General features: G+C 31.8%; 2 protein-coding genes across 11 annotated transcripts in view; one reads left to right on the top strand and one right to left on the bottom strand.

The window, feature by feature from the left end:
- LOC114338004 (F-actin-monooxygenase MICAL3) overlaps positions 1 to 23,453 on the bottom strand; it is a 688,439-nt gene that overhangs the window by 646,635 nt on the left and 18,351 nt on the right. The window lies entirely within an intron of this gene.
- On the top strand, positions 13,007 to 14,221 carry LOC126882675 (uncharacterized). Its single transcript, XM_050647650.1, has 5 exons — positions 13,007 to 13,066; positions 13,175 to 13,273; positions 13,507 to 13,605; positions 13,671 to 13,775; positions 13,832 to 14,221. The coding sequence occupies exons 1-5, from the start codon at positions 13,007 to 13,009 to the stop codon at positions 14,174 to 14,176; spliced, it is 708 nt and encodes a 235-aa protein (XP_050503607.1). The 3' UTR covers positions 14,177 to 14,221.

The raw sequence follows: 23,453 nt of genomic DNA on the forward strand, positions 1-23,453 counted from the left end.
CAAGAAGAAGAAGGTATAACAAAATTTCCTGGCGCATTCACGAATCGAATGCAAAAATAATGATTAAGATCCGTATTTTCGTTTTTGAAGATATTCTTCTTTAGCGGCGAATCGATTGAGGGTAAAATTGTACATGATCCGCGCGCCTGCGCATACTGACAGTATGTAGTTCTGACAGTATGTAGTTCATTGCTAATCTTTCAAGATAGGTATATATGTATCTGTAACCGTGCAAATAAGTCATTAAAAGAATATATTAGTGGTTTTAGGAAATGTATTATTTATTATAATTCTTGTGTTTTTGGATTTGTGTTTCCCTGTAGTAAAATAATAAAATATTATGTAAGCATAACATTTTTACACTATATGTCGCCGTGTTGTGTAATTATATCCGAAACTTACATGTCTATTTCTAGGGCCTCGATGGAGTAGTGGGAAATGCGTTAGCATTGAGATTGGAAGGTTGCGGGTTCAATTCCTGGGCGATTCATATTTTTTTTATTTTTGGTTGTTTAATAAAAATTTTTTGAAAGTGGTAGATAAGAAAGTTAGTTTGATTTTTAAATAAAATACAAATAACCTTTTAAGTATATTTACTTCGTTTAAATTACCTATTTAATGTATAATAGAAGAATATCTTCTTACGTGCGTACAAAGTACACACACATTCTTTTTTTTTCGGAGGTTCAGTGCTTTATTGCTTCGACTATGTGGCCAATATGGCAATTTATTTTTGTTTTCTCGCAGTAGTAGAAATAACATCCGTACCAAACATTTATTAATAAACTTCTTCAAGTGTTTTAATAGACAAAATTAGGGACTCATTTATTTCCCATTTAATTCAATACATTTTAAGAAATTAATGAGCATGACCTGAATCGTCGATCAACCACAAAATTTACAAGAGTTAAAAAATACAATTAGATTGGAAATTCGTAATATAAGTGACTCCAGAAATGACCAGCAATGTTACTAGTCCAGGGCGCATCTGTTTTGAGATGGACGTTGAGAGGTGACTCAAATTTTTTTGCAGAAATTGCTTGAAAGTAAATCAAATAATAATATTTGAGTTATCCTCCCTCTCAAAAAGGTCCGGAACATTGTTTAAATAATTAAAATGTCAAAAAATTAAGGAAAAATTCGATCTTTTAATCTTAATTAAATTTCCTACAATATAGAATTGGTAAAAATTTTAAAAAATAGTCACCCTTGTTGCAAAATAGCAATAATTGCGAAAAAACAATACAAAAACAAGTATTCGCATTTTACGTTTTTCAACCATTTATGCTACACTTAGGACCTTCATATTTCACCCAGAAAAACTTTATGATACAGTAAAAAATACTGTAAATTTTATTAAGATCGGTTCAATAGATTTTGCAAAATAAATTTTGCAATCCAGCTTTCGCAAAAAAAATTCATTTTTTCAAAATGTTACAGGACTGAAAATAAAGCAGATAGCAAGTTGAATCTTTTTTGCTTATAAAAGTGTACTGTACCTTTCATTTGCAATTTGCAAAATTAAAATCAATTAATTACCACGGCGTCAGGAAATTTTTTAAATAAACATTAATTTTTGGTGCTACGCGCAGGACAGCGGTGTTCGATTCACACAAGTTGATTTCCACCAAAATTTCTTCTAATCTTTATCTAATATATTATTTTCTTACTCTATATTTTGTTGTATTTTAATATTTTAATTCTACAAAAATCAAATTAATTTTATTATTGTTTGTGAAATATTGTTTAAACAATTGCATATGTTTAAAAATAATAAACTTTTATTCTCTAAGTTAAAATATGTATAAACAATAAAAGTGTTATTTCAAAGGATAGAGTATTTGTTTTTATTTTGCAATAAACAAATTTATTTATTTATACCGAAATGTATTAAAAATTAAAATGTATCAATCATTATCAAAGGTCATTGGAATGCCCAATAATAGCAAACTATCCGCTGTCCTGCGCGTAGCACCAATAATGAATGTTTATTTAAAAAAAAAATCCTGACGCCCAAAATCTATTGAACCGATCTTAATAAAATTTACAGTATTATTTTACTATATCATACAGTTTTTCTGGGTGAAATATGAAGGTCCTAAGTGTAGCATAAATGGTTGAAAAACGTAAAATGCGAATACTTGTTTTTGTATGTTTTTTTGGCAATTATTGCTATTTGGCAACAAGGGTGACTATTTTTTAAATTCTTAACCAATTCTATATTGTAGGAAATTTAATTACGCAACTTTTATGTCAGTACAACTTTTCTCGGAAATGAATACTTTATAAGTTATAATCAAAAAACGAAGAAAAAAATCGAATATTTCCTTCATTTTTTGACATTTTGATTATTTAAACAATGTTCCGGACCTTTTTGAGAGGGAGAATAACTCAAATATTATTATTTGATTTATTTTCAAGCAATTTCTGCAAAAAAATTTGAGTCACCTCTCAACGTCCAAATGTGCTAATATTTTTACAGATGAGCCCTGGTTTTTACCTGGTTCAAGAAGTTTGTGGTTTGTGGTTCAATTACTGCTAAAGGGCAGGTGGTGGCAGTTTGAATATGAAAACAACGAAAAGCGATGTTTATTTGTCAAATAAATATTGTTTTCTTTTTTCTGACAACAATAAAATGGTTGTGAATTACATAAATTAGGTACATACTTCTTGTTGTGTCAATGAATTTAATTAAAGAACTATTTTTTTGCCACCGTCTATAAACAATTATGTTAATGTTTATATCGCTGAATATTTAAATAATCATCGATTACGTCATCACGTCCAGATGAACGTTACTAGTATGATACATCTATATGCTAAAAAATCATAATTTAAAAATCAAGATCGACGTGTTGCGAGATCTATTTTCAAAGTTCCAATTCCTTAAAAAATGAATTTATTCCCTAATTTTGCCTCTCACTATATATATTTACGGTCTTAGCTTGTACAACGAAACTTTTTCACTTTTAAGGCGTATTTAAGATCAATTTTTCAGTTTTACAATATTTGTAATTTTAATAATAAATATAATATGTATGTATATTGGTTTACGACACAGGCACAGGTTGGTTTTCTATCCAATATTTCAATATAGTGCAGTCACTGAAGGTGGATGTGAGCTGTTATCTCCGATTTCGTTGAACCTTCATCGATTTACATCAAAATTGGTGAGTGGTTAGAGGATATCTCAAGGAACAAAGGTGACATGGTGCCAACTTGCGCTTTTACCCTGGGGGTGGATGCCGCCCCTTCTCGGGGGTAAAAATTATTTTATTAAAAACAACCCCGTAATTCAATAGAGGGACTAACTCTAAGCAAAATTTGTTATATAAAGTTATTAAAATAAATCAAAACTTTTTGAGTTATTAAAGATTAAAGATTTAAATTTTTCGTGAGAAAAATGCATGTTTTTTACCGATCTTTTATAAATAACTCAAAAACTATAAGTTTTTACAAAAAAGTTATTATTACCAAAATTCAAGCTAATAAAAGACGAAATACATTCCTTACCAGAAAAACCCTTTAGTGTTAACTAAAAGTGAGTTATAGGTAATTGAATGTATATTTCTTTTGGCGACTACCTAAATATAAGTATTCAAGCTTAAATAACGGGAAAATGATGCATTTTATAACATAAACGTATTAAACATTTGTCAAAGTATTTAAATATATCTATCAAATGAGCCCCCGAACAAGTTGATAGCATTAAAATTTATGCACCAAAAATTTTTCAAAAGTTATCTTTTAAAAATTTTTCCAAAAAATGTTATTGTTTTTTTTTAATAACTCCGTTAATTTTGAGATATCAGATTTACCTAAGAAACATTTGGAAGCCAAAACTAAGGGCTTTTAAACCACATTAAACTTAATCTTTTAAACCCCTTACTTTTTTAAAAATAAAAGGTTAAATGGCCCCGGTTGCATGGTTCTCGCAGCAAAATTTAAGCTTTAAACGTTTCTAACTTGGTTATTTTGTACCCTAGAGAAATGGAAAAAGGTATAATATTTGATTCAGAAGTATTTTTCTTATATTGAGTATTTTTAAAGTTATTATTAAAAGAAAATAAAAATTACGATAATTTGAAAAATTCCGAATTTTTTAAATGATATATTTTTTTCAAAAATATGAATTCTAAACCGGTGAAAATTGTTGAAATCATTAATTATGCCAATATAAAGAAACTTTTGTCAGGATTTCTATAAATTTTAATATTTGTGGAAATGGCGTATGTTTTATTTTTCACTTTTTCAAAAAAATTCCAAAGGGTTCTTTTATTTTCGTCATAACTTGCTTAATTTTGATGCTATTAACTTCTTCTGGAGTTCATTTGATAGGTATTCCGAAGTGCTTTGACAAGTTTTAAGTAGGTATATTTTAAAAACTGCATCGTTTTCCCGTTATTTAAGCTTGAATGCTTAGATTTGCGTACTTGTCGAAAAAATATACTTTCAATTACCCATAACTCACTTTGAATTAACATTAGTGTAGTTCTTTAAACAGGAATTGTATTCAATTTTTTATTGTCTTTAATTTTGGTAATTACAACTTTTTTTCAAAAGCTTATAGTTTTTGAGTTATACGTGAATAAAAACTTTAAAACATGCATTTTTTTACGAAAAAAATAAAATCTTTTATCTTTAATAACTCAAAAAGTATTAATTTATATGAATAACTTTATATAACAAATTTGGCTAGAGTTAGTCCCTCTATTGAATTATGGGTTTGTTTTTAATAAAATAATTTTTACCCCCGAGAAGGGGTGGCATCCACCCCCAGGGTAAAAGCGCAAGTTGGCATCATGTCACCTTTGTTCCTTGAGGTATCCTCTAATTACTCATCCATTTTCATGAAAATCGATGGAGGTTCAACGAAATCGGAGGTGAAAACCTTCAGTGACTCCACTAATATCCAATATGCAATATTCTAAAATATTAACAAATGTGGTACGGTTAATATGTTATTTTCTTTTTTCATTGTAAATTTTATAAATTCCTCTGTAACATTGTTTATTTATTTATATTCCGTCAGTAAAATGTCCGATCATTCCATTCCATGTGACCATATTAAAAATACATTGTCTGCCTCATTACCATCATCCCTCATTAAATATTGTTAGATTATGGCAATGCTAAGCGGCATTAGTAATAAATTCTTTTAAGGTGGATTAATCAGTCCACGTTTACATATTTTTCAGAATTCATCAAATATCTGCAGAGTTTGTTACGCGTTTCCAATCTGTTAGGTTTCCACAAATTGGCTTCCATTATTTTTTTCATTATTTTTATGTCGTTTTCTATCTGCCCCCACAATGAAAAGGTCATGCTCAGTGTATTGTCTTCAGCGGAATCCAATTTGTGATTTCTTTTATCATTTCTGACAGTATTATTTGCGGTATAAGGTTTGACTTAAAACAATTAAATTCGGCAGCTAAAAGGTGTTTGGTCTAATTTGTTTATTTATCGGACGGCTTTATACATTAAATTCTAATAGGTATATAAAACAATTAAAAAGTAACAGTCACAAACAAAAATTTAACTTATTTAGATATTAAATATAATTATATTATGCGGAGTCAATTATACAATAATCCGTGTCTTAATATACATGGATTTTATTATCTGAAAGTTAACTGAAGAATACGAAAATTCGGGTCCCACGATCCCTCGATTAACTCCCGATTAAAAATATAAAAAATGCGAACATTTTTAATACCTAGGGACAGTGATTGCGAAGGAACATCGAAACGAGACATTCAGCAGGAGATACAACAGGGCCTCAATGTAGTGCAAACAGTAAAGCCATTACTTTAGTCTTCTAAAAATAGTTGATGAACAAAAATGACAATCTACAAAATCGGTTGTAGAACTAATTTTGACGTACGGATTTGAATGTTGACAAATTACGATGAAAGAAACGAAAAAACTGGAAGTGATACCTACCGCTAAGAAGAACGTGTCTGATATGCAGACTTGATCACATCCCAAATGAAGAAATAAGCAGAAGGACAAGAAGGATTTACAATACTGTAGATACAATAAAATTCAAACAACTTTTATGGTAATGGCATATGGCATGTAATGTTAATGAAAGACGAACGATGGCGAAAACAGCATTGGGAGAGAAGGAATCAGAGGAATGGAAGATAGATCTACAAATGAGGAGGAATGGACCTCTCTTATATGGTATTTAAAAGAGGTCTAGAGCGCAAAAGATTTCATGGTTTCGTAAAACTATCAATGGACTAATATCCATAGTCACGTAATTCTTCATATTATTGCTAAAAATAGAACAATTTAATCCTGACTGCGTAATATCACATGGCGGGGTGAAATTCCCTTATATACATGTGAAACTAGTTTCGTTTAATGCTCCAGTTCTTAGTCCAGGTGACAGGAAAATCACTTGACCAGAAATTTTCTATGGTGTTACGATAAGCGTCGATTTTCACCAAAAGTATGTTCCGTTTACTTTCCATATCCGTGTTATTTCGTTTATATAAAATATTATTAAATACAAATACAATCGCGTTCAATATTACCGACCACACTTAGGATAAAATGTGACCAAACTGAAACAAAATATGTATGTACATAATATGTACATATGTACATATTATGTACAATATGAAACGGAAACGAAAAGTAATCGCGTCGTCTACTGAGAACAGTGGTGGAGCTACATGGAACGGGTATACAGGGTAGCGAGAAAGTATGGAAACACGGTGATTTCTCGGAAACCGCTCGAACGATTTTTATAAATTTTGGTGGGTAGAGGTGTCCTAATGCGGCCGGTATTATAGTGGTAATTACATTGTTGTCTAATCTTCCATTCTTCTGAAAATCTAATGAACGTTCTTATTTTAAATGGAACACCCTGTATATTTTTTACGTTGTGAAGTCCTTAAGAAATACTGATTATTTTTTATGTTATCTTCCCTATACCTAAATGCCATAATTTCGGAGTTATTGCTACATTTATAAAAAAAAATTTACAAATTATACAAATTTATTTTTTTGGACCGGGTAGATATTATTTTAGGTTCTTTTGGTCATTGTGAACAAAAAAGGTCTTTTGTAATTTTCTTCAAAAGTTAATCGTTTTCGAGTTATAAACAATTTAAAACTGAAAAAAATCGAAAAATTACGATTTTCAAGGTTCAAAAAGACAAGTAAAAAATCATTTTGAAAATTACAAAGTACCTTAATTCAAGCTCAAACCTTTTTCTATCAGATCTTTATAAGAATTTTTCTCATATTTTATTCCAAAACATTGTTTTTTTTTATTGTTAATAAAGTTCATATGCGATGACGGGCTATCGGGCTGCATTAACAACTAAAAATAATGTTTTAGAATGAAATAAGACCAAATAACTTATCGGTATCTAATAAAATAAGGTTTGAGCTTGAATTTAGGCACTTCATTGTTTCAAAAATAATATTTTACTTATGTTTTTAAACACAGAAAATTGTCATTTTTCGATTTTTTTTCAGTTTTAATATGTTTATAACTTGAAATTATTAACTTTTGAGGAAAATTACAAAAGACCTTTTTTGTTCACAATGACCAAAAGAACCTAAAATAATATCTACCCGGTCCAAAAAAATAAAGTTGTATAATTTGTTAATTTTTTTTTTTTAATAAATGTAGCAATAACTCCGAAATTATGGCATTTAGGTATAGGGAATATAACATGAAAAATAATCATAATTTCTTAAGGACTTCAAAACGCAAAAAATATATAGGGTGTTCCATTTAAAATAAGAAAGTTCATTAGATTTCCAGAAAAACGGAAAATTTGACAACAATGTTATTACCACTATAATATCGGCCGTATTATAATACCCTTACCCACCAAAATTTAAAACAATCGTTCAAGCGGTTTCCGAGAAAATTTCGTGTTTCCATACTTTCTCGCTACCCTGTATGTATAAAGTAAACGGAACGTATATACTCCGGTCAACTTACACATCCGAGGTTATAAAAATTACCATCAAGCTGAAAATTGTCAGGATTGCTCAAAATACCATCATAAATGAAATCTAAAAAGTCCTCATAAATCCTACCCGAGCTAAAAAATTTACGCAGGGTCAAACGTCACCAAACATAGTTTTTAGCGATTTTCAGCGAAACGTTGTTTTATCACAAAATTAGTTCTAACAAAAAATGTAGATTAGATGATTATCTATAAAAAATGTCTTATTACTTTTTTTCCTAAGAGCCACCGTTTTTGAGATACAACAATTCAAAAAGTTGTAATCGTCATAATATGCGTACACGTTTCCACACCACCTTTAACGTGGTTTCCCCAGTAGACCTATTCCACGGATCTGTTATGATTCTGTTTAATTTGAAGCTATTGAATAATTGATATTGGCAAGGGTCAAAAATGATATAAGTTATAAAAAGCGGTATAAATTAAAAAAAGGGAAATTTATCCAACTGGTTCATAATTTTCTAACACTTCTGCTTCCTCTTCTCCTTGTTCTTCTTCTTCCTCTTCACATTCTAGTTCTTCTTGTTCTTCTTCTTCTTGTTCATCCTGGGTGCAAGTAAATTGCCCCAATAATGACTCATCGCATGGCTCCTCGATATAATCAAATGACTCCTCAATTGTTGGTGATTCAACATTGGAGCACGACCGGTTTTGACAATTAGTGCATGCTACCGAACAAAACAGTCCAACTTTTTTGCAACCATATTTAGCGCTACGTCCCTTTTTACAGTTGCAAAGAATTATGTTCAGGATTTTTTCCGGCGCAGGTGGGAGTAAAGTTTGAATTGGTTCTAATGAACTGTTGACTAATTTCCATCACCATTCTTTTGGATCTAGCTGATAACCAAGCCACACTAGAACTTAGTAATATACCCGAAAGAGATGTTGATGAGCAGCCGCCGAGGTTGGAGGAAGACGAAATAATTGCACTTGTTTTTTATACTTCGAGTATTTTTAAAGAAACATGCATATCGAAACTTATCTCAGCAAGTAGTTTTTTAGGCGCTCCATACATAGAGAGAAGAAAGCTAATTCCTAATTGGAAATAACTTCTTGTGGAGTTGAATTAGTTTTTTTTAAACTTCACATTCAATATTCAAGTAATACATATAATTAGGTTTAACACGTATTTTCACTCCGAAGCAGTACTCAATACTAATAGGGATGTTCACTAATTTTTAAATATAGTTAAATTCAATAGATTACAAGGTATATGAAGACGTAACAATCATAAAACTGTTTAAAAATGTATATTTTTTAAGATAAATGAGTTCATAATGTTGATTTTCGTGGAGGCTAGAAAAACGGTACCCTGCAGCGAGGCTACGGTCTGTGACGTCAGCAGTCGTAACGTCTTTGATCGACGACTAGTTTTGTATACTTATTTACTCAGTGTATTTGAATGTGCGCAGTTTTTTACGTATTTAATTATTAAAAATAAAGCCAAATAAGTGGTGTTTTGTTCCTGGGTGTGTAAATACATCAAAAAACAGTTCTGACAAGATTTTTATTACCGTTCCAGCCAATTTAAAACAGCAAAAGAAATGGTTTGTTGCAGCTAGAACTTAAAATAACTAACTTAAAGAACTAACTTAATAAAATAAACATTATAGAAGTTTTCCAGAGACTTTCGACCCTTGGTAATAATGTAATTGTTCTTTCTGCATTTACATTTTTCAAAAATACTTATTAGTTTTCTCAGGATTCATAAAAAATTAATGAATTTAAATAGCATTGGACCAAGATTTTGCACCTACCCCCTTAAAGAGTAAATGAAAAAGTTTCGGGACCACAAATTTGTATTCCTTAAACTGGGATATTCCTAAAAACGGAATTCTAATAATACATACAGTAAAAGTAAACCTTGAAATAACTACATGTGGATGTAGGTAATATGACTTTATATTATATTAAAATCATTAATAATTTAGTGAAAAGATTGGTTGAAATGAAAATGTATAATACCCAAGTTCAAAAATATTTTTTACCTTGGAACAGTTGTCAACTCGAAATACGAAACAACCGAAATAAGATCTAGAGTTGAAAAGGACATAGCAACATTTAACAACATGCATGAGAAATATTTTCACCCATTGCGACATAATATCTCTCCCACTAAAAATGCGGCTGCTAAAATGTTATTATTTCCGGTCTTGCTATATGGCGCAGAGGCCTGGACAATAATGGAAACATTAATGAAAAAGCTAGAGGCATTCGAGATGTGGGTGTACCCACGAATCCTCAAAATATCCTGGGCGACCCACACCAACGTACAGGTATTGCGTCGAATGGGAAAACAAAAAGAAATCTCTTTTACAATTAAGAAACGAAATCTTAAATATTTCGGTCATATCATGAGGCATGATAAATATCGTATACTCCAACTGATAACGCAAGGTAAAATAGAGAGCAAACGCGGACCCGGAAGAAAAGACACTCATGACTTAAAAACTTACGCCAATGATTTGGACAAAAATCGATCGAGTTATTCAGAAACGCCTCAAATGAAATTAAAATTGCCATGATGATAGCCAACGTCCACAACGGACAAGGCACATGAAGAAGAATAAAAATATTTTTAATACACCTAACCAAGGTAAAGTAATAACCAGCCAATGTATGTATACAATATGCATGCGTACAATGCATGCATACAACTTTCTCTATTTTTTTTTGTGGAGTATTAAGCATTTCTTTTTTTAGTTTAAAGAAGACATGGAAAATTATATGGAATATACACTCAGTAAAGCTGTGGTAGATTTATTTTTTTACAAGATGCCAAAAAATCATACACCATTGTTACATCTACACTACAGTCGGTAGTTTATACGAATCGGCCTTCTGAAAACCTTCTTCCATTTTATTTGTTTATTTTTGTAAAACCCAAAATATGTCCTTACAAACAGTCTATCTATCCACTTTAAACTAAACAAATTCACTATAAAACTCCACTTTAACCCTGACAAAACAAGAAGAGAACAAAATAAAATGACCTGAAACGTCAAGCAGGTAAACAGTAACACTATGAGAATGGCGCGCGCTTGGGGTATGCAACTAGTGACGTCAGGCCAATAGAGAAGCGTTCTTGAAATTTAAAATAATGCTAGATTTCTAATAAAGATTTTTTCTAAAAAGGCTTTTTCAATTTTGTTGAAATTTTGGACAATTATTCCTAGGGTGTTTCTTAATCGTTTTACATGTTTGAAATGACTTTTTAATTTTTTGTGAACATCCCTATTAATACCTCGAGGGTGTCATCTACCTGAAGGATTTCGCCACCCAGAAAGATAACGGTGTAATTTGCAGAATAGTAAACAAACTAAATTTGCATAAAGTTTATTGTATATTGAAATGTTTATTAGTACTTAATAAACATTTTGCCTAGAAAGTTGGCTTTCATTATTATGTTCAAACCCTTTTGAGAAAAGAATAGGTAGGGTGATTAGATTAGCCGACGTACCGATAGGAAGTGTTTATTCCGACAGAACCCATCTTTACAAATTGAATAAGACGCATAAGTAAGAAGAATTATTATAAGTTAATACTTTGTCATATCAATTTACTATTTTTGTTGGGAATAAGCTGTAAAATTGAAATAGTAATTCTTATTATTCTCGCGTTACATTCACTTCGTAAAGATTTTTTTGTTGGCACTGTAATATAACACAACTTATACATAGCATCCCCCTCTAGACCGCAAGCTGTATAGTAGAAACATTATAATATTTATAATATCTTATATTATTATGTGTAATATAAGTTAAGTTTAGCGATAGAATATTATGTTTACTTGTATTACAGCTTCAGTGATGTATATACGTGGTGTACTAATACATATGACGATTAGAACTCTTTTAAGTCTTTGAATCGTTGTATCTCAAAAACGGTGACTCTTACGAAAAAAAGTATTAAGATATTTTTTATAGATACTTATCTAATCTACATTTTTTGTTAGAACTAATTTTATGATAAAACTTGCAGTTTCGCTGAAAATCGCTAAAAACCATATTTGGTGACCTTTGACCCCGCGTAAATTTTTTAGCTCGCGTTGGATTTATGAGGAATTTTTAGATTTCATTTATGATTGTATTTTGAACAATCCTGCCAATTTTCAACTTGATGGTAATTATTGTAACCTCACTCCTATTTTAGACCGGTCTACTAGTGAGAATCGATCTTAAAGAAACACTGCTTATTCTTATTGCAGTATTTGCCGTTAGGCTCAACTGGCAATTGCCATTAATTCTCTCTAACTAAAATGTCTACCTGATCAACTGCAATATGTTTTGTTCTTACATTATTCAAATACTCCTGATCCAATAAATCAATTTCTAAAAGTCTGGTGATTTGGTTGTAGTCTATGTGGTAACATTTAGCGACATATCGAGCAGTGGCAAGACAAAAATATTGTGAATAAATATGCGGCATATCTCACATTTCAGTACTTTTATAACAAGCAAATAATAATGACTACTTCCAAGACATAATTCTATAGATATAGATAAAATATGATTTATTGACGAATAAAAAAGTTTAATCTACATTTCTAAACTCATATTACTCACAAACACTATTTTTAACGCAGAATATATCACATATATGGACCGCGTTATGCATAACTCGACTAAGCGCCAAATTCAAGTTTTTTGGAATAATGCTGCCATCTATCAAGTAATGACGTTACCTATTTGGGAAAAAATCACCAAAGCCTAGAAATCTGTATTTTGGAAAATATTTTACTTTTAGCTAAACGCCAAATCGACTAAATTAATGTCTGTAAACATTTGACAATACCCGACTAAGTGACTTAGATTTAGCATAATAAGACTATGCGACATAATATTGGCGCTTGGTCGCCTTATGCAAAAACGGAAATCGGCGGGATTTTGGCAGCATTGTTTCCGTCTTGTTAATTTGTTAATTCAGTTCAGTCTGTTGAGCAATATAAAAAGTGTCGCGTTATATTTTTTATAAAAGTTGTGTTTAAAAGTGTAAAAAAGCGTGTAAATATGTTGCAGAGGACTGCTCTAATTTTAAACCGTGCTCGAGAAATAACAAACGAGGAGAAGGTAAGTTATTTTGTATTGTAAAAATTACCAGACATTATTTTTGAGGTGTAAATTAAAAACTTAAATTTTTACAGTAGTTTTGTTTATCTTTATTTACTTTATTTATAGGAAAAAGGTATTCGTCATGAAACAAGTTCCCGTAAGACTTACACCAACATAGAACCGTTACAAGAAATTGATTTTAACTCAGCAACAGATACTAGTGAGGTATATTATTATAAGTTTTAATTTTTAAATAAGTTTTGCTAATTTTTACTTATTGTTATTTATAGGAAGAAAGTACTCATAAAGCAGCTGTTTCCCTAAAGATTTACAGCGATATACAACCGGTTCGGGAAGTGGAATTTAATCGAAAATTACCAGATATAATTTTTGAGCTATAAATTAAAAACTTAAATTTTTACAGTAGTTTTGTTTATCTTTATTTACTTTATTTATAGGAAGAAGGTATTCGGCAAGAAACAAGTTCGCTTCAGACTTATACCAACTTAGAACCGTTACAGGAAGTTGATTTTAACTCAGCAACAGATATTAGTGAGGTATGTTATTATAAGTTTTAATGTTTAACTAAGTTTTGTTAATTTTTACTTATTGTTATTTATAGAAAGAAAGTACTCATACAGCAGCTGTTTCCCCAAAGACTTACAGCGATTTACAAACGGTTCGGGAAGTGGAATTTAATCTAAAATTACCAGACATAATTTATGAGGTATAAAAAACCAAATAAATAGCAGATTTCTAAATTTTTATTTACTTTATTTGTAGGAAGGAAGTAATTCGGATGGATATTCAAACAAGGAAAATGAAATAGGTGACGTAAGAGTAATGGATGATAATCAAAAAAAAGCTCATGAGATAAGTCTACAAAAGAAACGAGGAAGACCATCATCAGAACTTTATCAAAATTTTAAAGAATCACTTGTGCTGCTATGGCCAGATGGGAAGCCAATACCAGATAAAAAACTTGAGGATCTAAAATTTTTGCTTAGCCTTATTCCAAAAGATGCCAAAGAGTTTTACAAAAAATTGACTGGTGATCCAAATATGGAAGATGATATAGATGGGTTAAATGGACCTCTTGATTTTGATCTTGAAGATGATGAACTTTAGTAAGGTCTTATACCAATTTTGTTTTTATATCAGACTACAGTTTTATAAGATAGTAACTATCTTATGATACAACACTGTTGTTATGTTTAGTTTTACAATGTAGTTTTGTCATAAAACAATAAAAATATTCTATAAACCACATGTTTTAATTCGCATAAACCTCCCAAGCGACAGTTTTGTTTAGTAAACGACTTATGCAAATTATTAAAATGTTAATAACGAAAAAAGCAATACGCGACCAAACGCCATTTTTGTCTATATCAGCTAAAATATAATTTTAAAACTTCAAATAATAATACAACAAAATTCATTTTACCGTTTTTAAAAATATATCTAAAAATCAAATTTTTAAAATGTTAAATAGATTTTTCAGAACGCCATAAACTTAAATTCATTTTTCTCAAAAAGGTAAAAGTGGCGCTTGGTCGAGTTATGCATAACGCGGTCCATATGTCATACATACATAATAACGATACAATCACAATTCAAAATAACTCACCCACCACGCATTCAATATGTTCCTATACATCATCATTTTGCAAAATATGATAGAAAAAACTATAGGTACATACCTACTGATATTGAAGGAAAGAAACATCAAAATACTTTCTTATATTTTTAGTAAGTAAAAGGACTTAGAATAAAATCTACAACTACCAAAACTTCAACACAATTTCCTTCCTTTTGCGCGAAAATCGTAATGAGTCTAACCCAACTTAATACATTTCTTAATTCTCCGAGGCTTGTCTTCTTGAGATATTGAGTCTCAAGCAACTTGGACCTCATGTTTAAAGAGATTTAAATCCATTATTCAATCAGAAAGTTAACACAATCTTCTACATTAATATCCATACATGATCAATAACTGAAATAGCAGTAGACTTAGCTGGCCACGGAAGCACGGTAACTTAAGAGTTACGAAGGAACCAGATAGTGACTGATACAGAATTTGCAGAACACGCACTTGACACCACCACAATCACTCCTATGTCTCCAAGTCAATGGAAAGATGAGATAAGATCGATAAGATTGCAAGATAGAAATTCTCATCCTATAATAAACTGATCGAATAGAGAGAGTTGTCCTATTGGTAGGGGAGCAAAGTATGCTAAATGTGCAGTCACTCGAGCGTTATGGGGACCTATTGGGTTGTGAAGAGTAGGTCCTAAAACCAAAAAAAGTTAAGTAAAGTTTTCCATTTTAGTGGGGACTTTCCATTTTTAATTTAATTTTCCATTTCCAACAATCATTTTTTCCGATTATAGTGCCGTCTATCCATAATTCGAAAAAATGTCTCGAATAAAAGTTACTTATTTTTACGCAAGGAACACAAATATGCAATAAAAAATGGGGGCTCCCATTTAAGATTTTAAAGTAACCCCCCAACCCCACCTCCGTGTGAGGTCGTGTTTGGTGCCATTCGATAGATTTTTCAAATATATTGAATAAGTGTAATTTTCAGTTTTTCGATCTGATGTTCAGTTCGCGAAATATCGCGGGATTCGTATTTAAAATTTTAAATTTACCCCCACCCCTCTCTGTGGGAAGTCGTGTTGGGTATCATTCGATAGATTTTTGAAAAATATTGAGCACGTATTTTTTAGTTTTTCGATCTGTCATTCATTTCGCGAAATATTCGCTTTTTTCTTGTGAAACTTTGGGACTTACCCATTTCCTTAGGCCCCGCTCAAATCGTCAGATTTTTTAAATATACACTGTTTTGCATGTACTTAACTTACCTTATCTTAATCTGACAATTTCGAGTTTTTCTAAGAATAGACATTTTTTTCGGTCCCCCTTAACGAACTCTTCTGCATTAAGAGCCAATATATGATAGAGGTACATTTTCAGGGTACAAGGTTTCTCTCCATATAATAATCTGACGCGCTTGAGTAACTGCAAAAATCCCCGCTTGGGCTCCCCTACCATATAGCATCCATCCATGTTTGATCTAGAGATAGAAAATCCGTCTCTAAGAATATTTACTATTACGGGCCTTTTTCACGATCTGCATTTCTTTCGACAGCACTATAATAACTATACGTTATCCATTGCTCAGCAGTCCAGTCATTTCAAACTCAGACTAATATAGATACATTTTTCCAACCCGATAACAAAAATGGACGGAAACAGTAGAAAGCCTGAACTTTCAAATATCAAGCAGATCACCAGACCAAAATCGATACACTTTTGCATACGTTCAAACCAATTGGTAAATAGTTATTCTAGTCTTCAGTTGCCACCTGCAAAGTCGTTGTTTTAAAGGCATCGATGGCTTCTTCTGGCGACTGGAATCTCTGCCCACGCAATGAATTCTTGATCTTTGGAAATGTGAAGAAGTCGTTGGGACTTAGGTCGGGGCTATACGGTGGATGGTTTAACAATTCGATGTTTTGAAGCTCCAAAAACTCGATTATCTTTTGGGCAGTGTGAGCACTTGCATTGCCCTGATGTAGGATGATTCGCCGTTGTGTGTTGTTTTGTCGGAGTTTCGCGATAACTTCTGGTAAACAAACGGTTATATACCAATCAGAAGTAACCGTTCTTCGATCTTCTAAAGCAATTGTTGCCATATGACCAAATTTTGACACAAAAGTTGCGACCATTTTCTTTGACACACTTCGAGAACGGATCACTTTTGCTGGTTTTTCCTCATCGTGAAATACCCGAACAGCGGATCGACGCTTATTTTTTCTGATTCGTAGGAGTAAATCCAAGATTCATCGCTACTAATAGTACTATAAACGTGTTTTGAACTTCCTTTTTGTTAAACCGTTTCAATGTTTTTCGATACCAATTGACACGAACCACTTTTTGCTCTTCTGTGAGCAAATGATGGATCCAACGGGAAAGCGACTTTGTAACACCCAGTTCTTAATGTAGGATATTTTAGATCGAGGTCTTTGAAATGCCCAAAGATTCTATCTCCCGGTATGTTACACGATACTCATCCTAATTAGCTGACGAGCCGCATCAATGTTTTGATGTGTGGCTGCTGTTTTGGGTGGACCTGGTCTGGATTTTGAGACTGGAGCAACCATGTTGAAATTCGCAATACCAGAGAGAAATACAGTCAAACCCGCTTATTAGAATATCTATTAAAGGAATATCCCGGTTTAAGGAATAGAAATTTGAGGTCCTGAAACGTTTCTCTAGCGACCAATGATCATTTATTAGAATATCCCGGTTATAGGAATACTTTGGATTGGCACGAAGGCTATTCCAATAAGCGGATTCGACTGTAGTGGATTGGTGTGATGATTCACTCCCAAACACAGAAACCATTTCAGCGAGACATTGCTGTTGAGATAATCCTCTCCGAAAATTGTAAAAAATTATTGCTTGAAAATGTTCTTAGCTAAGTTCCATTTATCGACCGACTTGCTAATTTCAAAAATTCACTGTATAAACGACTTGTTGCATCGCAATGAAACTCTGGATTTATGTCAACAAAAAATTGAGGTTACATTTTTCTCGAAAAGTTTTATTGGTGGCGCCCTCTAAGCGGATATATGCAAAACTAAAAAGACAAATCTCGTACAACGATCAGAAACAAATTATTATCAGTATTACTTTCAGTACCATACATTATTCGGCAAAAGTTCTTTAAGATATCGTATGTCCTACTTCTTCTTCTTCTTCTTCCTTCTTGTATGTAGGCTTTAAGCCTGTTTCTTCTTCAATTTTAGCCTCCTAAATTGTTTAAATTATCGCACCATTTTTTCTTGGTCTGCCAATACTTCTTCGTCTATTTGGTGACTTATCTGGTGCTATTTGTACTATCCTATCCTCTGCCATTCTAGTAATGTGTTCGTTCCACTCTTGTTTCCGTTTTGTCACTCATCCATTTATGTCTTATACATTGCATGCTCTTCTTATGTTTTCGCTTCTCTTCCTATTCAACAGACTTTTCCCTGATATTCGTCGAAGTATTATCGTCTCTGTTGTTTCTAGTAGTCGTCTTGTTTTAGATGTGTCAGGTCTTGTCTCCGCCGTGTATGCCAATAGAGGTCTAATAGGGAACTTGCAAAAATTTTTAAATATTAAAATGATATTAAAAAACATAAGGTAACATGATCTTAAAACGCTTGTATGCGAAAAAAACAAATATTTTTAACCCGTACGCTAATTACGACGTTTTGAAAATGCTATAAAATTCAAATATCTTAGGAGGCTCTTGAACGTCCTTCTATTGGTTCGACGTCACCGGCCACGGTGAACAGGCGGAAACAACGCGATTAAGGTAGGTATCACGGGTATATTACATTTTAATCGTCGTTAATGAAAAATTCCTAGGTATAATTTATGTTCATCTTATATATTGTAATAAGTAGTTCCCCAATCAGCTGAATTGATAAAGTTGAGTGCTACCTTGTAAAGAGTTTAAAACGCATAATATGACGGACGAGGGTTTTTCAAAAGGTCAATCTGACTAACTTACCTACCGTTGATGTCTTCATCGTGGCAACTTTTATAAAAAGTAGTAAAAGCTATTCTATTGGAGAAATGCGAGGTGTCAAGGCAAATAAGTAAGAGTTATTAATAAGCATGTTTAAACCGTTTATAACAATAGTTTGGTACCATTATATTATAGTACTTATACGGTTTACCCCGTGGGTTTGATCTACCTACCTCTAATCGAAGGATTTCGTATATCCTGGAAAAGATTACGGTGTAATCTGCATTATAATAAAGATTATATTTTATTGTAATGTTTATTAGTACCTACTGGAGCCTTTCATTATTGTGTTCAAAGCCTTCTGAGAAAAGATTATGGTGATTAGCAGCAACAAAATCCTTCTTTACAAAGTTAATAATACGCATAAATAAGAAGAATCATTATTGTAATTTTACAAGTTAATATCTTTATCATCTCAGCTTATACTTACACCGCATCCCTCGGTAGACCGCAAGCTATAGTAGAAACCCGACTGTAGACCGCATACTATAGTAGCACCAATACTTTTTAGTTACTCTTACTTTTATTACTAAAAGTTTTGTTTATTTTTAAGTTACTTGTTTCTTCTTTGTTCTTCAACACCAGAAACGAACAAAGTAATTTCATAAAAAAGAACTTTTTGATACATGTCAACAGAGATAAAATATTAATATTTTGCCTGTCACAGAAAAAATCATTTTTGCCACAGAGTAAAACAAGATATTTCAACTATATTATTTATCTATGGGCAAATTGCATTAAATGCAATGGCCCACCCCGAACGGACAAACGATACGAGTGACCTGTGACGTCAGACCACAGGTCTCGCTTTTGAAGTTGATTAAAACGGAAATTTTAGGCGCGGAACTTTGATTAGATGTTGTACGTACACAATTTGCACAATTTTTAGTGCAAGTTCCCTATTGTTGCTTTATAGATTCTTGCTTTTGTGTCTTGTCTTAGGTGTTTGTTCTTCCAGATTGTGTCTTAAGAGATCCCGCCGCTTTACTTGCTTTTAAGCTTTGTTGTCGTACTTCTTCTTGAACATCTCCGTAACTAGTTATATATATTCCCAGATATCTAAACCTTGCTTCCTGCTTTACTATTTTCCCGTCAAGTTCGGTTTTACATCGTAGTGGGTATTTAGATGTTGTCATACGTTTGTTTTTTTCTGCTGATATTATCATATTGCATTTCTTGGCTGTTGTATTGAATATGCGTGTTAATCTTTGGAGATCGTCTTCTGCTCGGCGAATAATGCGGCGTCGTTGGCATAACATAATATTTGGATTTCTTTGTTTCCCATTCTGTAACCATGGCGTTTAAGTACTGCTTCTATTATTTCGTCCATTATTATATTAATGGACGAAATAAAATAATAATCGTATGTTTTATCGCTGGTACCTATGATTAATGTGATTCCTAATACATTTCCAGTGAAAATAATAACTCTTTGATAAGTTTTGGTGATACAATTTTTTTTATATGCGTGTCCGCGAAGATTATAACTCCCAAAATATTTATAACGAAAAGATTTAGTTTATAATAGATGCCGACGAAAACAATTATTTCCCTTTCTGTTTCTGTTTCTGCCGACGAAAACAAGTATTTCTGAGAACTTTTTATTAATTATAATTTTTGTGGAGCCACAAACAGAAATGATGTTTTTTGCAGATACTCCTCAAAAAATAAATTTTTTTGTTAACACTTTATTAGGGATTATAATTTTCACAATCATATAATCGAAAATAATATTTTTCGCGGCGTTCATTGAAAGTTCTATTCTTAACGGCCTTTTTCGTAGTTATACTTTTCGTAGGCGGCGGCGTTATGATTGATAAAAGTAGAGGAAACAATTAAGTAATTGTGAAATATTCGATTAACTACTCTAGCCTAGAGCAAGGCTCTTTTTAGCTAATTGTTTTAGGTCTAATCTTATAGACCCTATCCCACTAACATAATACGACTATGTTGGATTATCTCTACAACGAATATTTTGTGTAAAATATGAAGAACGAAAGTAAATTGCAAATTACATTGTTGTTTATTGGAATAATTATTAGAGCCATTTACTTTCGTACTTCTTATGTTGTACACTAAAATATTCGTTGTCGCGATAATCCAAAACAGTCGTATTATATTCGTGGAATGAACCATACATACATTTAAACAATGATTGTCCAGTTATATTATTTTTATATACTATTGAAATACCCTGTATATTTAAATATCACCATAAATTTAATGGTTATAAAATACTCTTAAACTTAATTTTACGTTAAATATTTGAGTATTCGTCAAAATGTAGAGAGCATAAACAAATATTCTGAAAATATACGAAAAAAGAGGTTATTCGCCTTGATAAACATCGTACAAAGAACAATAACCAACTTTCGAAAAAATGTAGAATTGATTTTATTACACTGAATAAATAATGATAATGGCGCGAGTATTTAAGACGATAATGCGAATAATAACATCATAAATCAACAACAAGGAGTTTCTATTTTTAATGCATTGAAACATTTAATAAATATATGACAATTTTGCGTAGGATTTTAATAAAAAAAAATGTAGTGGATCAACTGAAATACATTTGGGAGTAACTGACATGCCAGCAGGTTGCATACGTACTTTTGGAAAGGGAACAAAAGACAAGGGTGATTACACATGTCGGTAACAGAGGGGTTTTCATAAAAAGTACCTTTTTATTTTTTTTTATTTTTCTTTTCCTAAAAGAGGCGAATCATGGAATGCATTCGAAGTAAATAAAACAAACAAGTATTGTTGATGATAACGAAATATGTTAGAAAAATAAGGAAACGCAAATCAAAATCCAAATAGTCCAGGGCGCATCTGTTTTGAGATGAACGTTGAGAGGTGACTCAAATTTTTTTGCAGAAATTGCTTGAAAATAACTCAAATAATATTTGAGTTATCCCCCCACTCAAAATGGTCCGGAACATTGTTTAAATAATCAAAATGTCAAAATATGAAGGAAAAATTCGATTCTTTTATTGGTTTTTTGATTATAACTTTAAAACTATTCATTTCTGAGAAAAGTTGTATTGACATAAAAGTTGCGTAATTAAATTTCCTACAATATAGAGTTGGTTAAAAATTTAAAAAATAGTCACCCTTGTTGCAAAATAGCAATAATTACGAAAAAAAACCATACAAAAACAAGTATTCGCATTTTACGTTTTTCAACCATTCATGCTACACTTAGGACCTTCATATTTTACCCAGAAAAACTTAATGATATTGTAAAACAACACTGTAAATTTCATTAAGATCAGTTTAATAGATTTTGCAAAATAAATTTTGCATTCCAGCTTTCGCAAAAAAATTCCATTTTTTTTAAATGTTGCAGGACTTAAAATAAAGCAGATAGCAAGTTGAATTTTTTTGCTTATAGAAGTGTACTGTACGTTTCATTTGAAATTTGCTAAATTAAAATCGATTAATTACCACGGCGAAATTTTTTACATTTTTTTTTTTTTTTTTTTTATTTTACAAAATAGTCGCATCAACCTCGGAGGTTATTAGCGACATATACATATACATAAGGTAATTTATTTACAGATGTTAGATTTTGTTAAATACATTGATATCTTTAAGGAATTTTACCAAGTGTTCAATTTTACAATTTTCTCCTAAGATTTCACTTGTTGATCCGATGATGTGGTTGTTCTGTCTCTGCAACTGGTATTTTGGACACTCTGCAAGTACATGCTTAACACTTAGTGGGATATTACAGTTTTCACATAAAGTGGGATTAGTGTGACCAATTATGTGTCCGTGGGTAAGTCGGGTATGTCCTAGACGAAGGCGAGTAACAATGTCATGGTGAGTTCTGTTGTGAATTTGAGATTTCCACGGTTTTACAAACGTTTTCACTTCGCGAAGTTTTGAAGTTGAACTGTCCCACTGGTTTTGCCACAGATTTTTGACTTTCACTTTAATAAATGATTTTAAATCATTAAGAACTACATCTCTCACTTCACTCGCGGTTTCACTGTCTCTGGCTTGTTGGGCTGTCCGATCCGCCGCTTCATTTCCTTGGAGGCCAATGTGTGAAGGAACCCATAGGAATTGTACAATATGGTTGTTGTTTTGAATGGTAGCTAGTTCTTTTTTAATTAGGAGAGCAATTGGATGCTTCGTGTACAGTTGGTTAATGGTATGGATGAAACTGAGGGAATCGGTAATTATAAGAGCATTGGATATATTACTGGAGTTAATATGAACGAGAGATTGATAGATGGCGTATAGCTCGCCAGTATGTATACAGCTTAAGGATGGTAGTTTATACTCAAGTGTACTATTTGGAGTAATGACAGCTGCCCCAACTCCAGTAGATGTTTTAGAAGCGTCTGTATATATATGATAGGATTTAGAAAATTTTGTTAGTTTGTTGAATGTTATAGTTATAATTATTGAATGTTCAGCTCCTGGGATAATTCAGTCGATGTATCCGTGTCAGGTTCTTCATCCTCGTAGTTGTCTTTTGTGAGCTCTCTCGTAATTTTTTTGTTAAGCTTTGTACATTTCAATTTTAATGAGCGTTCGGATGTATATGAATGAATTTTGGTTATGAGTTTTTTAAATCCTAGAATGTCTACTGTATATTTATTTACAACGCTGATAACATCTTTTGTTCCATGAGCGTTCTCAAATAAATCAACTGTTTCCTCAAAAGTTAATATTTGCTTTTCGGAATTGAATAATTCTTTAATTGGTTGCATTAGCGTTTCTAATGGTATTGTTGATATTTTTGTTTTTATTCTTTTTTGTTTCTGAGTTGGCTTTGAAAATACATCGTCACTAGCTGATGTC

The sequence above is a fragment of the Diabrotica virgifera genome, chromosome 3, assembly GCF_917563875.1.
Source record: "Diabrotica virgifera virgifera chromosome 3, PGI_DIABVI_V3a".
NCBI classification, from domain to species: domain Eukaryota; kingdom Metazoa; phylum Arthropoda; class Insecta; order Coleoptera; family Chrysomelidae; genus Diabrotica; species Diabrotica virgifera.